The 15,646-nt window shown below is 39.8% G+C and overlaps 1 protein-coding gene across 1 annotated transcript in view; it reads left to right on the top strand.

Moving 5' to 3' along the window:
• Positions 1-6,160: 6,160 nt before the first annotated feature.
• LOC104523904 (pecanex-like protein 2) overlaps positions 6,161-15,646 on the top strand; it is a gene marked incomplete at both ends in the record, with an annotated part of 52,844 nt that continues 43,358 nt past the window's right edge. Inside the window, 4 exons of the mRNA XM_029084662.1 lie at positions 6,161-6,366; positions 9,284-9,401; positions 11,668-11,704; positions 12,587-13,876. Of these exons, the coding sequence (XP_028940495.1) occupies positions 6,161-6,366; positions 9,284-9,401; positions 11,668-11,704; positions 12,587-13,876 (1,651 nt within the window). The remainder of the gene's footprint in view (positions 6,367-9,283; positions 9,402-11,667; positions 11,705-12,586; positions 13,877-15,646) is intronic.

The following is a 15,646-nucleotide window of genomic DNA, read 5'->3' as shown; positions in this document are numbered from 1 at the left end:
CGGGGAATAGAATCACCTCCGGGGGGTGTGGGGGGCTGGATACGAAATAGGCATACTGGGTTTTACGTGAGAGTTTTGTGGCTTAAGGTGAAGGGGGGTGAGTACGCCGGGCGCGTCGGTGCGGGGCCGCAGCTCTGTGCCCTGCTGAAGGTTTTGGGTAGGGGTTGCTCGGGAAGGGGTGCGGGGCTGGCCTCGGCAACTGCTGAGTGACCGCGGGGACGGCTGTTCAAAACATCTCTTCTAGAAACGTGGGGTTTTGGTTTTTTGCAAGCCTGCTCCAGCCTTACCTGCTGCAAAGGGTAAATAAATGGAAAAATCCAAATAGCACGTAATTAATATCCCTTGCTGAATGTCATTGGTGAGTCACATGGTGTTTCGTGACATGCAGCTCCCTTTGTGCTGAAAATTAAACATTGCAAATAAATAACTTTAATAGCTAGGATTTGTTTGCCAGACTTTAACCTGATTTTCCTTGAAAACTTCAAACTTTTGCTTTATTTTTGTGTGCTTTCCTCCTGTGCGTGTACAGCTTAAAAATACAGTTTGCTGGATCGTTGCATCTATTCATTGGTGTGGTCGTCAGTGATTGTAGCTTAATACTGCTTCTACTGGAAACAATTTCCATCCCTTTGGTTCTCACACTGACTCAACCAAATTCTTAACGAAGTTCTGTAGAATTTTTTTGTTGTTGTTGGTTAAAATTTCTAAATAGGTCTCTTCAACCTACGTAGTCAGATTTTGGCCTAATTTTCAAAAGTAAAGAGCATTCATGGATCCCTTTGCAATCCCAGTGGAAAGCATATCTTGTATTTTTAAAAATCATCTGGTATACTGTGATTTATGTCATGGATTGCAGTGAATTCCTGCAAGCGTGGTTCATAGAGTTAGTGAACCAAGATAACAAAATGCTTTCTTCTGATTGATAGGATCTATTTCCTATGCAAACTAGCAAGAGTTTTGTAGGATTTGCTGTCAAAATGGTATGTGGGATTAAAAAGAAAAAAAAAGTAAAGGTTAACTTTGTTCCAGTTGATGTAAGTATGTATCTGAAAGAATATGTATTTCCTTGTGGAAAACTTCTGAAGTAATAGAGTGGAAGAAGGCATGTGGGGTTGCACAAAAGAACACTGGATACAAAGGTTGTAGGTCAGAGCTAAGATTTTTTTTAAAAAGACATTATTTAAAGGGAAGGGGAGAAAAACTAACCTGACAACTGAAGTCCTTCTCCGACTTCATCTTTGCCTATCTAGATGGGCTTGTTTTTTCCGTGGACTGGCTTTCTGATGAATCATCTGTCTAAATGCAGGACTTGTGTTGTTGAGCTAATTTATTGCTATGGGAATTCTTTATCCTTGATAAGAATAATGCATGTATTTTGCTGCCTGCTTGAGAGTAATGATGTCCTTAAGTATTTGTTTTCTTGCTTTTAAGTGGTTGGTCTTTGTAAAGTTTGCACAAGACATAATCTTGCCACTTAGAAACTCGAGCCTGCTTTTTTAACTGAAGATTTTCTTTCTATTAGATTCAGTAATGTTTGAAGTGATACTTATGTTACACACTTGACACCAAATAGTTTTGGATTCAGCTAAAGCAGTCACTGACATTTCTTGAAATGGCAAAGTCAAAAGAAATCAAAGTACTACTTTTAAAAATTTTCTTTTGTTTGGGATCATCTTAGTCACACTTTTGTCAAAGTCAGAAAGCCTCTCTTGAAACGGTTTGATTTAAATGAAATGGCAAAACTCATCCATCTGTTTTTAGATTTATTTTTCACAGTGGCTCAGCAGAGATGTGCTGACAGTAGAATCGGGAAGCTTATAGTATCAAGTTGTTTCTGTGTGTCGACCGAGGATTTAATTCTCTAGCTTTGTCAGCATAGTTTACTTTGGTACTAATGGTTCTGTCATTAGCTTCCCCACCCCAGAATGCAGATATGTGTTTCCGTCTCTTCCTTCTTATTTCTCATTTATCCTTTGTGGTAGTAAATATATAATTAAAATGTATATTGGATATTATTTGGAGCATCCTTGCTGTTAAAATCAACTTTCAAAATTGTAATGATACATATTCTAACTTGCTGTGTTGACTTTCTTAATGGATTAAGGATTAGTTACCTTGTACCACCAAACAGCATAGGGTTGCCAAGTGTTTTGGCCATGAAAATAGTGGTACTTGTTATACAAAGCCACTGGGCTGGATTCAGCCCCGGTGAAACACCAGTGACGCAGAGATACAACTTTGGGAATGCTTGTACTATAGTTTATTTTGCAAGCCACAAGAGAATGCTTATCTATGTTTCGGTGAGTCTCCAGAATGGCTTAGTGAGCGTTTCTTCTGCCTTTTGTTGGACAGGAAGCCCTTGAACTTACAGGGTTGTTGCTTCTTATGCATTAGATTTTCAAATCATGCTATGACAGGAGAAGTACAACATGGCTGTGTGAGGGTGTGGGCACGTAAATTACTCAGATAAACTGTAATAAAACTTGCAGTGTGTCAGCTGCTTCCAGTCCCATTTCACCACACTTTACCCCACTTTCTCTCCCTGTAAAATTAAGGGTACATACAGTTCCACAAACGAGAGGTAAGCTACACTGTACTTACTGTATTTGCTGTGTGGTAGGAGGCACACTTAAAACTGAGTGTACACCCCTGGAATTTAATTGGTACCTGTTTTTCCATGTTTTATACTGTGTGATGGACATCTCCTAGTTATTAACTCAGCTAAATTACCATCAGAATATTTGTGTTTGGCTCCAGTATTTTATCTCCCACTCATACTTCTGCAAGCCTGATGGTAGTGGTTGAGTATATATTTATCTGGCAGTTCCCTCGTTTGTGTTCTGTAGCACACCAAGACAGGTGCAGCACCATCTTGCTTTAGATGCCTGGAGTGCTCAAGCATCAGGCAGGATACATCTGGGTCTAATCAACTGTAATCATTCAGTCCAGTTTACAAGGTGTGGTATTTTGTTCAAAGGTTACACACCTTCATATTGGGAAGTATATACCTCAGTCACATTTGTTTTTGTGCTACTCAGATAGCAGATGGGTGAAGAAGAATTTGGCGATTCCTCTCGGGGAAATTTCTAGGTGGGCAGAAGCTCCAAGCAAAGGTCCTCTCTGCATGGGCAGGTCAACTCTGTTGCATTTGCAGTAGTAAGTCAGGTGACATTTGGCACATGCCAGCCTGTGTGTCCACACTGTTCTGGTGCAGGGTGTACCAGCAGAAGCTACTGGAAAACAAAAAGTACATTATGGTAGAGTTTTTAATTGGGCAAGAGCTAAGAAAGCTAGAGCTGCAGCTTCCACAGAAACCTGTGGGATGTAATGAAGCCTCTAATTAATTTGTGTTTGTGGATGTTTGTTTTTTTCCTGGCTTCTAATAAGATGTCAGCTCAGCTGAAGCTTTTCCTGTCACTGGGGTGGTATTCAAAAGGCCGGTGGGCTGTGTAGGTTCCTCTTGTTAATGCAGGAGGTGTGCTGCTGTGAACTTGTCCCAGTGGGTGTATTCTCTCAAAGTTAGTTGAAAGTAGCCAAAGAATTAAAAAGTTATTAATCAGAGGAGATGGAGAGAGTTGATGAATACACAGACACATGGTGTGATTATAAAACCTCGTTTCCATAGGAAACCAGGCTAATTATAACTATAGTGCATCAAAAGGGAATCTATCATATAATTCCTCAGTGGTCTATAACTTAATTCCTCCTTAGCTCAAGGAGATTTGATAGTTTTCACCTATTTGTACCTGGTAACACCACTGCAATCTTATGACACTTGTATCCTTATGCAAGAGGCCTGATTCAGAAAAGTGAGGGATTTCTAGTCTCAGTTTAATCTTTCTCCTAATTCCTCATACGGGCAGGGAGCAAGCTGCTGGCTTGTACTACTTAGCTTGCCCCAAGGTGCAGAATATTAAGGATGCACTGGCCTTATTATACAGACAGGCTTGGGGTTGTGAGCATGCACAGCACGTACGCATGGGAAGCACTGTGTATATCTTGGGCTGATGGGCAGGGAGACCACAGGCAGGCTGCGGGCACATCTCCGGTAGGTCTGGTCACAAGGCAGGGAGGAGGACATGCAGCACTCAGCATTTGCTAAAACTGGCCCTCTTTTTCCACCTAGCAATCTAGCAGCTTCCTTTGATTCTCTCCTGTAGTGTGCTCTCTGCACCCATAGACTGCATTACTGGAAGTCTATTTTTGCTGTGTCCTTTTGACATTAGTCATATTTATTAAGCTTTATGAATGTCACCTATAGAGCATTTCTTTTCCAGTGGCTCATTCTGAGCTGTTACGTAATAATGAGTGGCCAGCCTGTGCTTTTTCATGGATAGTTGAAGAGATTCCTTGGAAAGTGAACAAATCTCCCTTTTAAACAAATTGTTACAGATACTCAGCTACCATTCTTTGTGAAACCAAGCAATTTTTAGCTTTAACTTTGCAAATACATTAGTCACAAAACACAAATTCTTCAGCCTCATCCACCAAGCCTTGTACCCTGAGAGAATGGCCTGGCAAACTGATCCACTTTCTGGCCTGGATTCACTAAACAACTGAAGGATTCACTAAAGAACTTAGTTTCGGTATATGCGTAGTACCATGAAGTACTCTTAACAGACTAAGCCTCAACTTGTAGAAAGTAATGTCTTTCTTATTAGGTATCATTAGTAGTACCTACATGCTAAATAGCTTCTCCACTTTTTGTGCAATAGATTCTTTGCATATGAATCAGACTAGTCATAAAAAAGGATTTGCCTGAAAATTTTCACATGTACATCTTAAAGGTATGAAATCTCACTAAGCCGAAAGCAGCAGCAGAATAGCAACCCGCTTGCTTGTAATAACACAGAAATGATTCAACGTATTCATTTCAACATCAGGATAAATGCAGTGACTTGTTTTAGAGATGAAGTAAGCGTGCCTTGTTCCCTTCCCTTCACTTGTGTGGTCAGTGTGGTTTATTTATGAATCTGAAAAGAATTCTAATCTGTTATACCCAAATGCTCCTTGACCTGCAGTGCTGATATTTAAAATGATGGATTTAGGCCCAGAGTAAAGACTATTCTTAAAAATTAACTTCAGTATGCTTTTAGCAAATTCTAAGCATTGAAAATCTTCCTTCCTCCCCACACCCCCCCACCTCCTCTGCCCCCCACTACAAATTGTGCAGGAGTATGGTAATGCTCTGTTTTTTAAAAAACAAACAAAAAACAACCCCCAAAAAACAACCTGAGAAGAGATTAAACTCATTGTGAGACTGCAACTGCATGACAACAGTACCCAAGGGTGTTCCATGACTATAATGATAAAGGCTTTGGCCCTTCAATTATGACTGCAAGTGTCCATTGCTATGATTTGCCATTTACTGTAAGGAAGTATTTAAATATAAAAATGTTGTTAGTATGCCATGTCTGTGAAAGAACTTTACAGACTATAGTTGAACTGTAATTAATTTTAACGACTGAGAAATACGGTGCTCATCACATATCAGCAAACAGATCACAGACAGCTGCAAATTAACAATTATGAACTTCAGAAAAATAATTCAAAGAGGCTGCCTCTCCAAATGCATTTTATTCATTTGTTGTGACTAGCCCTGATTAATTATTTAAAATTCTTCAGTGGTAAAGGTACTTGGGAATGTGTTGTGAAGTGTTAGAAAAAGGAGATCAAACTACAGCGTTTTACTGTTAAATCATAACTGAGAAGCAGGGTACGATGACAGAAGTTTTCAAAAGGGGTTTCCTGCTTGTAGATAACTAATGTTTCATTTTGTAACTGTATTTTTATAAGTTCATGGTTTAGGAAAGGTTGCAGCTCCATTATCCTGGGAATGCAGTATTTTAAGAGATTTTAAAGTGTTTGTCCATTGTGAAATTTCACTGATTTTGTTAAGAAATAAATCATATCCACAATTAATCAAAAGAAGAATAAATCTTGTAAAATCATTTGAAATTTGAACAAATCACTAGACCTTTTTTGTGAGCAGAACTCAAGTATACTGTATGATGATGCGCTACTCCTTTTGGTTGCAAAACTCAGTATGGGTACAAATGATTGACAATAAGGAAAAAAGTTTTTGAAAATTACTTTAAAAATGTTAGTAGCATGTTCTCAAACTAAGCTGTTATTATGTCTTTATTTTTTCTTTCTGTAGGCTTTTCCAGCAAATGCAGTTACGGTTTTTGTGTACTGCAGCTCGGTGACAGTGTTCTTCACAGTAATAAAGGTGGTCAGTTACCGTCTGCACCTTATGTTTGATAAAGGCGAAGTAATTCAACAAAAGCTCTCAAGAAAAAATGGAAGGCAATGTAAAGATACAGAGGTTCCAAAAGGAAACACAGTTCAGCCCTCAAATCATAGGTAAGGTTTTCATTACACACTGCTGGTATGTTCTGTAAAACAGAGGTATTTGCACCATGGTCTGGAATGCCTGTTGGGTGTAGGAAAACTCCTTACAGTTGTGTGAGTAATGGTGCTTTTTAAAAGACCTGCTTAGTGCTTTTATTTTTGGTGGCTCCAGCATGCTTGTGGTGAAGCAGGCAGAGCTGCACCTGAGGGTGGGGCAGCAACTGGGCATGATGAAGGCAGGAGACCTGTCTGGGAGGTGCTCAAACATCCTAGAGAAAACCTAGGAAAAGTTTTTGGGGGAAGCCTTAAATGCTTGCTCTTTCCTCTTCCTCCTGCTCTTACCTACTGAGAAGAGGAAAGGAATGACACGCACCTGTTGGCAAAGAAAATGCTTTAGTATTATGGCTTTGAAAGCCTGAGCTTATGTTGCCGTTGTGTGCTTATAGTAACTTCCTCCTCAGGTCAAACCTAGATGCATAAGCTATTTTTCTGCCTTGTGTTTTATTGTGACTGCCTATAATGTTCTGTGTTCCTGTTCATGAGGAAAGCTAGAACTGCTTTTCTTTCTCAAAGGTATTTGGTAGGTATTTGCAACCTCTCTGCTGAGGAGCCAAGTACTATGTCTTTGCTGCAAATAAACAATCAGAGTCAATAAGGCTGCTTCTGGCTTGAGGTGGTATTAAAGGTAAAAATAGTATTGGGCAGAAGACCGGTACTGACATTTTCCAGACTTGTGTATAGGTAGACTGTTCCACTGTACACTCTTTGGAATAAATGGAGACCTCTCTTGCTTGGTTTTCAGGCTTGAGTCATACAAACAAATGCAGCTTCCAGTGTTCCCAAGTGTTATGACAGAAGTGAAAAATGTTGAAATAAGGTGCATCCAATAGTGATGGCAGCACAGAAATGTCCAGAGCTTAAACTGAGTAGGTTTGTTGCAGCTGACAGTCAAGCTTCAACAGAGAGTTCTGTATGAAAGAACTTACTTTGGGGTGTTTTTTTTGTGTACTTGCAGTTGCTACTGCTAGCTCTGTGCAAGTTAAGTAGTACTAAGATTGTTTGTGTACCTCTGTGCTACTGTTCTTCGATGTCTTTACTCATGCACAGGAGTGGCAGTGACGTTGCTGGGAGTGTCAAGGTCTGCCTGCATCAAGACTCTTCCGAGAAATGCCTCTTGCGTGTGTCACTAACCATACAAGGTTTTTATTTTAGATTGAGTGATGCCTTTCAGGCTCTATTCCTCTTTAGTTCTCACCAGCCCACAAAGCTATTTCCTATTTACAGATGTCTGATAGTTATTTAATAAGCTCATTAGTTGTTCTAGGCTGGCTTAAATTTAAACAGAATCTCAGTGTTAATGTTCACTGGCTAATAAAATAAAAAAAAACAACCCTTTCATAATCCTGCCTTTGTTTTGGTTGAGAGGTAGAATCACTTAAAACTTGTGTGTTAAATCACATAACTGTTCCTCCTAGGAAGTCCTAGGCCCAACAGTCTATTATTTACAGAATCACAGAATGTTAGGGGTTGGAAGGGACCTTGAAAGATCTAGTCGATTTCCCCCCAGCTGGAGCAGGATCACCTACAGTAGGTCACACAGCAACATGTCCAGGCAGGTTTTGAATGTCTCCAGAGAAGGAGACTTCTTCTCTGGAGATTTAGTACTTTGATCAAAAAATAAAGGACTTAGTATTTTGACTAGATGGGTGACAGATGTTTTTAAACAGGCCCTGGTATTTGGCAGGTTGGTTGAACAAGTTTAAAAAGCTAGCGAACTACAAAGAAAACCCAAAACTGTGGAAAGGTGATTGAGACCCCCAGGTAAATAATTTTATAGCTTATATACAGCTGTAGGGTTTTAAAAATAATTTTTGAGGAAAAAAACAAACTCATTAAAAAACAAGCCCAAACCCACATTTTGAAATTTCACTATAGTGTTGATTTTTTTTTTTTTCTTTCCAACTAAATTTTTGTTGTGTTATACCTAAGAGAACATGTGTAAGTTCTCATTAGTAAACCTTGTCCAAAAATACTTGCTTACTGTGAGGGTGACAGAGCACTGGAACAAGCTGCCCAGAGAGGCTGTCGAGTCTCCATCTCTGGAGATGTTCCAAACCCACCTGGATGCACTCCTGAGCAACTTGCTCTAGCTGAACCTGCTTTGGCAGGGGGGTTGGACTAGATGATCTCCAGAGGTCCCTTCCAATCCCTGCCATTCTGTGATTCTATGACATCCATGGGAAAGCTAGTAGAAAATACGTGTAAAAAGAGTTAGTGGATAGTTGAATGAATCCACAGAGGAAATGATCAACAAGTTGCCTTATAGTATATGAAATGAGTAATGGATATATGTTTGCCTTGGCTAAAACCAAAGGAATAACTTGATTTTGTGGTATAATGATTATATTAATACACAGTCTGTATTGCATTTCAAAAAGTTGTTTGATGGGAGGTTTGTAAATAAACAGATAAGCAATATGTACACAAGGGTACAGGCAAAGGATGTAAAAAGCAAAAATTGTGAAAGGAGTAGCATTTGACTGTTATATGTCTAGTGAGAAGCCCTAAACAACCTTCTGTGCCAATAAATCCGTGTACATGTCAGGCAGGCTAAATGACATTATGTACACACAGGGGGTTTGAAGAGATGTTGTATTTCTCATAGCAATGCTGTACTTTCTAGGACACCAGAATAATTTTATATTGAGAAATTTTTATTTATTTACTTTTAGCAAGTTGTCTTGGTGAGGAAGGAGGTGCAAAAAGAGGTTACAGTAATTTCAGCCCTGTGCTTTTAGCATTGGAGGGGGAAAACCGTACTGTGCTACTTCTTCCTATTCTGTTATTATTCCTCAGTTTCTTCCCAAAGGTCACTGTCATCCTCTGTAGTAAGAAGCATTGCTTTATTTTCCCTTTGCTTCCTTTTCAGCAATAACACCAGGGATAACGATGTCGTCAGTGAGACCAACCAAAATGGCTCTACCCAGACAGTTCACGATAGTTCACGGGTACAGGCTCTGCACTTGCAGAACTCACCTGAAACAATGGTTAGTATGCAGTTTTCTGTACTAGTGTCTTCACTTTCTGCAGTCCGTGGCTTATCGCACAGAGTTTGTATTGCCAGGTACTGATCACTTGAAGCGTAGGTCTGCCCTGAGGAGGAAGGGTCGTTCCATGGATCTTCTAGGTATACCACTGCAATCAGTCAGCCTTGTCCTAAAGGTTTGGGTCTGCAAAGCTGAAACTGGTATATATAATTCTGAACTACTTAGGAGGGGTCTGTCTGCTCTGTAGATACCAAATGGCCTTTGTAAATCTTGCCAAGAGCAACTATTTTTCGTGGCTGCTTAGAGAAAGGAGAGGCGAATGCAATGAGAGCAGCCTGTCATTGCCTCAGAAGGGATCTGCTCCTGGAGCATTAAGAATTTCATTTTCTGTAGCTAGACTTATGCTTATAAAATGAACCCAACACATCTCTTGAGTATTTAAATGGAGCATAAAAACCATTATTTAAATCTAGGAGATGTCTACATGAGGTTAAAAATACATATATGTGCATTCCATACTATTGGCCATGCTTTCTAAATCAATGGTGCATGAAGTGATGAAGGTGATGTATGTAGATGTTATTAGTAGAGAAAAAATAAGAAACATGCATGAGAAGTTTGAAGAGTTAAATATTAAAAAATTAAGAAACAGAATGAATGCTGTTTGTGTAATCTTAAGCTACTCCCCATATATACTGTGATAAAATCTTTAATTATGTGATCCCGTGCTATTTTTTCTACAGGACTCCTGCCTCAGTCAGTGCAGAGGATGGTTAGTGATCTCTGAATAAGTAGCTATTTGATACTTCATTCTGTCTTCATATTTCTCCCACCTCCCTCTTCACCCCCCACCCTGTTTCCCTATTTACTGCAAACTGTTCAAATCCTGCTCTGAGTCTGAACTATTTCCTAATTTCCTGGAGTGTTTTTACCTTTTTGTGGTATCTGTATGATTCACAGACATTAATAGTTGTATTTTATGAGGTAAAATATTTTTCACCTTGTTTCCGTCCTACTCCCCAGTATTCTGGTATTTGTCCAGTCTGCAACCACATTTTTTCTTGGGATTTTGTCCAATTATCCAATTTCCAAACATGTAAGCTGGGTCGAGTCAGACCTAATCTCCTGTTTCAGCTGCCAGGATACCACCATGAGATTTTAGGAGATAATGGTTTGGTGCTTGTCAGCCAGAAAAGAGCTACATTCATTTTTCCCAATAACTTTTTTTTCTAGTTGTGCACTTAAGCTATTGCATTTAGACTCCCAAAGTATTCATCTGAAATACCTCTGACCTGCTGCTGAGAATCCAGCAGAGGCCACCATGCACAGTATATGAGGACAGGCTGATGAGATGTTTTAGCCTTTGTAAGGCTAAAACCTTTTGTAAGACTAGAAGAAGAGTTTATTGCTGTCTTCAGCTTCCTGATGCAAAGATATAGAGAAGATTGAGCACACTCTTCTTGGAAGCCCAGTGACAGGATTAGAGACAGTGGTTGCAACTTGCAGCCATGGAAAATGACTAAGATCAATTAGTTTTAAAGTTTTTTGTGTGGTGGGTTCTTTTTTTTTTTTTGGTTGGTTGGTTGTTTTCTCACCCCTATGAAGAGGGCGGTCAAATACTGGAAGAGGTTGTCCAGAGAGGCTGTGAAATCTTCATCTTCGGAGATATTCAAAGCTCTGCTGGAGATGACCCTGAGCAACCTGCTCTAACTGTATCTGCTTTGAGTGTGTGTGTATGGCAGAGGGGATTTGGACTAAATGACCTCCAAAGCTTCCTTGCAATCTAAATGATTCTGTGATAATTTAATGGCTCTGTCCTCTGGTTTTCCATTGAGAAATTGTTACCATGTACTGGAGACCGGACGTTTCATTTTGGTGGTTTGGAAACGCCTAGCTGGAAAAGTGGAACAGATTAATGCATTCTATTCCTTAATGATTAAAAATCTCAAAACAAACTAATCTGGATTAGGCACTGCAAAATGTTTTTTTAAAAAAAATCTTACTTTTTTTTTTTTTTCCTCCTCCTTAAACATCACACACAATTGCAGTGATGCAATTTGGAGCATGACTGTTCTATAATCATCTCGCTCACCTACCCTTGCATTTTGTGCAAGGTAGTTGTCCAAATTTCAGTGATGTTAAGCAACTTATCAATGCTGTAATTAACCTTCGATTAGATAGGTATTGCATTGATAGTTTGGGGTTTTTTTCCAACAGAATTTAATAAGTGACCATGCTAATTTTGTGTGTTTCTTTTTATTTTTAGGAGCTGCCGACACGGGAAACTATTGAAGATCTCAGAGGTATCTTAAAGGCGCTGTAAATACCTTTAAATCTTTGTTTAATCATAGCTTGTCACAAACAAACAAAAAAAAAGGCACAGAGGACCCTGTGGCAGATTCTGTTGTGCCTCATGTTAGGAGCTGAATGGAAAAACATGAGAGAAAAAAATCTCAAGGGAATTCTAACAGACTAAACTTTCTCAGCTGTCAGCCAAGCTACTTAGGATGCAGCCTTTTGGTGAGCAAGCATCCCTGTTTTGACACGGGGAGAGGAGAAAGCCTTTCCCCTGCTTTCTTGGGAAGCTCTGTGCTCCTGGAAAGCATTAAACCCAAAGCCAACACTCAAATCACATCTTAAAGCTCTTAAATGTCTTCCTACTGTAAACTCCTGTTGTGATTGTTGACCTTTAGCTCATTAGTGTATACTCCAGCACACCTTGCTTTGTCTACAGCTCCAGTGCTTGACATGTCTCAGTATATTTTAATTTATCTCTTTTTGTGAAGGTTGATCACTGTATCCTATGGGACCATTTAGGAATTGCACGAAGTGATGTAACAAACTTCTGCTGCAATGACTTATTCTTTCTTTCATCTCTCCCTAAGTGGTGATAATTCTATAAAACATACTGGTTTTGATATTAGCTGTTAAGCTATTTGGATTATTTAAATTAAATAGACATGTTGCTCCATTTGTCCTGACCTGGAAGGATTCCAGTTTGCTTACATACTATTTCACATGTAGCTAACCAAAAAGGTCCTTGCTTAGGAACTGTTTTAATCAGGCACATCGTCTGTGCTTCCTCTGCCCTGCTCTGGGTCAGATTTTGCTAGCTAATGATCATACTTCAATAATGCACAGCATTCGTGTTTGTGAGACCTAATGCCCCTATGTTTTTTTATTAGGCGTTGTAGTATTAGAAGACCAGGCTGCACCACCAGTTTCATCTACCTCACCCTGTATCAAAACAGACCTATTACCTGCTTCTACAGCCTCTGCTTCAGGTGCCACCACATCAGCAATAGTGACAAAACCAGCTGCTGTGAAAACATTTTCTGATAATGGAATAAATGAAAAAGGAGGGAACGGACTGCCATATGGACAGCATGGATCCCAAGATATTCTTGCGGACAGAGATGTAGCTAAAAACTTCTCCAATATTTCTTCATCACAAGGTGATATTTTAAGGACTGGAGTTTCTTCAGAGCCATGGGACAGTGAAAACTCTGTTATTTCAGACCATTTGAGTAATCCCAAAAGCTACACAAAAGAGAAATTGCCAGATGGATCATCACAGACAGGCTTTACCAGTAACTGCCCACAGTGCAATGCCTTTGCAACCAAAGATCTGGAGCACCTGGAAAGTTCTTGCAGTGCTGGTAATACCCATGAGGACCTTGACTGCTCAGACAGTGAGACTGCTGTTGCAGTTGTGGACAACTCTCTTCCTGGAGACCAGCTATGTGAACCCATTAAAATTGTCATAACAATGAGTACTACACCAAACACCACCCTCAGTGACCTAGCAGGCTGTGTCCACCTGAAGGCTCTGGAAACTGAGAGAACGAGCTCAGCCCTTGAGTCTGGTGTAGTTACAGCAGGCTGGCTGAGTCAGCAAACTAACGAACAGCTCAGAATCCCCCTTATCACTTTTGACTTGTCTGATGACTGTCAAGGTAAGGCTTGCCCAGAAGTTAGTGAAAGCGAAAGAACTCCAGAAATTTTAAAGGCAGAGCTGTCATCCAACCAGTGCTCTGGCTATGAGTCAGGTGATGCAGTAAAGGAACACAGCAACCCAGCAAATACTCCTTTGGAAACTAACACTTTTTTGGATCCAAATCAGGAGAATGCTTCTGAAAATGTCCAGACTGTGGATTTAACTGCTAAGGAAGACCTGCAGAACCTAGACCCACAGTCCTGTAGAACTGCTCATGAAAAGAGGCACATGCGGGTGCTAAGTGTAGACAGCGGGACAGATGTGCTTTTAAGTAAGAATTTCATGGAGGTATCTGACAAAGAAAAGACCTTGCCAACTTCTAAATCAGATCTAGAAGCTAAAGAAGGACAGATGCCCAATGAATCTAACTTTCTAGAGTTTGTGTCCCTCCTGGAATCCATTAATACCTCAAAGATGAAGGCATCTAATCAATCCACTGTCAAAATGGAGACTACGAAGGAAAATGGACTTATTGGAGGTATGATGCGTGGTTTACGATTCTTCTGGAATAAAGAAGTTGTTAGTAGTTTCGTTATTTATAGCAGCTTATCTTGAGATCTGCAGTAAGGCAAATTCCCAGAGGAGAACTGGTTTTGCTAATAGGGCCAGGGAAGGGCTGGGCTTGGTGGGACAAGGTGATTTACTGGAAGTGTGATAGTGTCAGCTGCAGTTCTTTGAATATTTTTATTTTCTTAGAGATTTTCCTTTGAAAAACATAATGCTAACCTCAGTAGATGTCCAGTATGTATATAGTATTCTGTACTAGAATAGTATGCATGTGGCAGGCCTGGATTGTTGGAATACCCAAAATATTTTAGAAAAATGTGTATGGCTACAGCATTACACCTGCCCTTGCCCATCCTACCAGGTGCGTGTTGAAGAGTTGTCTGTGTCTCTGTGGGTTGGTTTATAATTAAAAAAAATAGGAAAAAATGTGTATTTGTTGTCAGTAGGTAAGAGTTTTGATTTTTAGTTGCTTAAAACTAAAATATCTGTGTTTTAAGGAGGAAAGGTTGGTGGTTGTTTTCAATGAAAGCCCCCAGTATTTTAGTGAAAAATTGTATCCTCACATGTAAGTTCCCATTTAATCAAAAGGGCTTTTATTTCAAACAATCCCCCCATCTAGTCAGCTAATTTAAAAACCTACATACAATCCAATTTATAGCTCTTGTATAAAAATACTTGGTTTTAATCAACATTCTTGTTGCTGCCACCTAGCACCGTGACCTTTTTATGTTAGGAAGGAATCTTGTTTGTAGTGTCTTTAGCAGCTCTCTAGACAAAACTAGCAGGAACTGTTTTGGGAGGATGCAAGAGAGGCAAGTGCAATCTTGGGGTACTTGCCAAGTGATCAATGCAATCAGTTATGAAGATCTGGGCCAAAGTGAAATAAGATAACCCATATCTTTTCCCTTCTCCAAAATGTTCTATTTACTTTAGACCTATAAGAAGCTGTTCTAAGACAGCCTAAGAGGACGCAATCTCAATACCTATTTTGCATGGAATGTAAGAAACTTAATGACACACAGCAGAACAGCTTGGCACTCATGTTTTACAACGGTATCCCCATCTGTCCGTCGATGGGCTCTAGGGAGTCTCTGCTCTCCCAGCTTGTTCCTGCAAGAACCTTCCATTACATGAAAAAGCACAACTGATTTCAAAGTTTGTCAGCTTTTTTTTAAAAACAAATGTGAAATTCATGCTTTTTACCTTGTTAAAAAAAAAGCTATCTTCTTGATGTGTCTTTTTCCTGTAGATTCCATTTACCTTTCACTCTGCCTTTCCTGTCTTTTCTCTTATCTGTCCTATTCAATGCATTAGACCCTTATCTCATTCCTTCTTAACTTGTGTCTGTTTTTCCTTCCACTTTATATTTCTAGTTCTGTGCCTTCTGTTCCCCATTCGTTGTGTCTTAATTTAGTCACTCCCCTCCCGTGCAACCTACTTATTTGCCTTTCTCTTCTTATTGCTTCTCTCTCATAGAATCACAGAATTGTTTTGGGTGGAAAAGATCTTTAAGATCATTGAGTCCAACTGTAAACCTAGCACAGCCAAGTCCACCTCTAAACCATGTCCCTAAGCACTACATTTACATGTCTTTCAAATACTTCTGGGGATGGTGACTCTACCACTTTGCTGGGCAGCCTGTCCCATTGCTTGACGACTCTTTTGGTGAAGAAATTTTTCCTAATCTCTGATCTAAACCTCCCCTGGTGCAACTTGAGGCCATTTTCTCATGTCCTCTTTC

Source organism: Antrostomus carolinensis, unplaced genomic scaffold (assembly GCF_000700745.2).
Source record: "Antrostomus carolinensis isolate BGI_N321 unplaced genomic scaffold, ASM70074v2 scaffold1834, whole genome shotgun sequence".
NCBI classification, from domain to species: Eukaryota; Metazoa; Chordata; class Aves; order Caprimulgiformes; family Caprimulgidae; genus Antrostomus; species Antrostomus carolinensis.
This window is presented reverse-complemented; position numbering and strand designations above follow the sequence as displayed.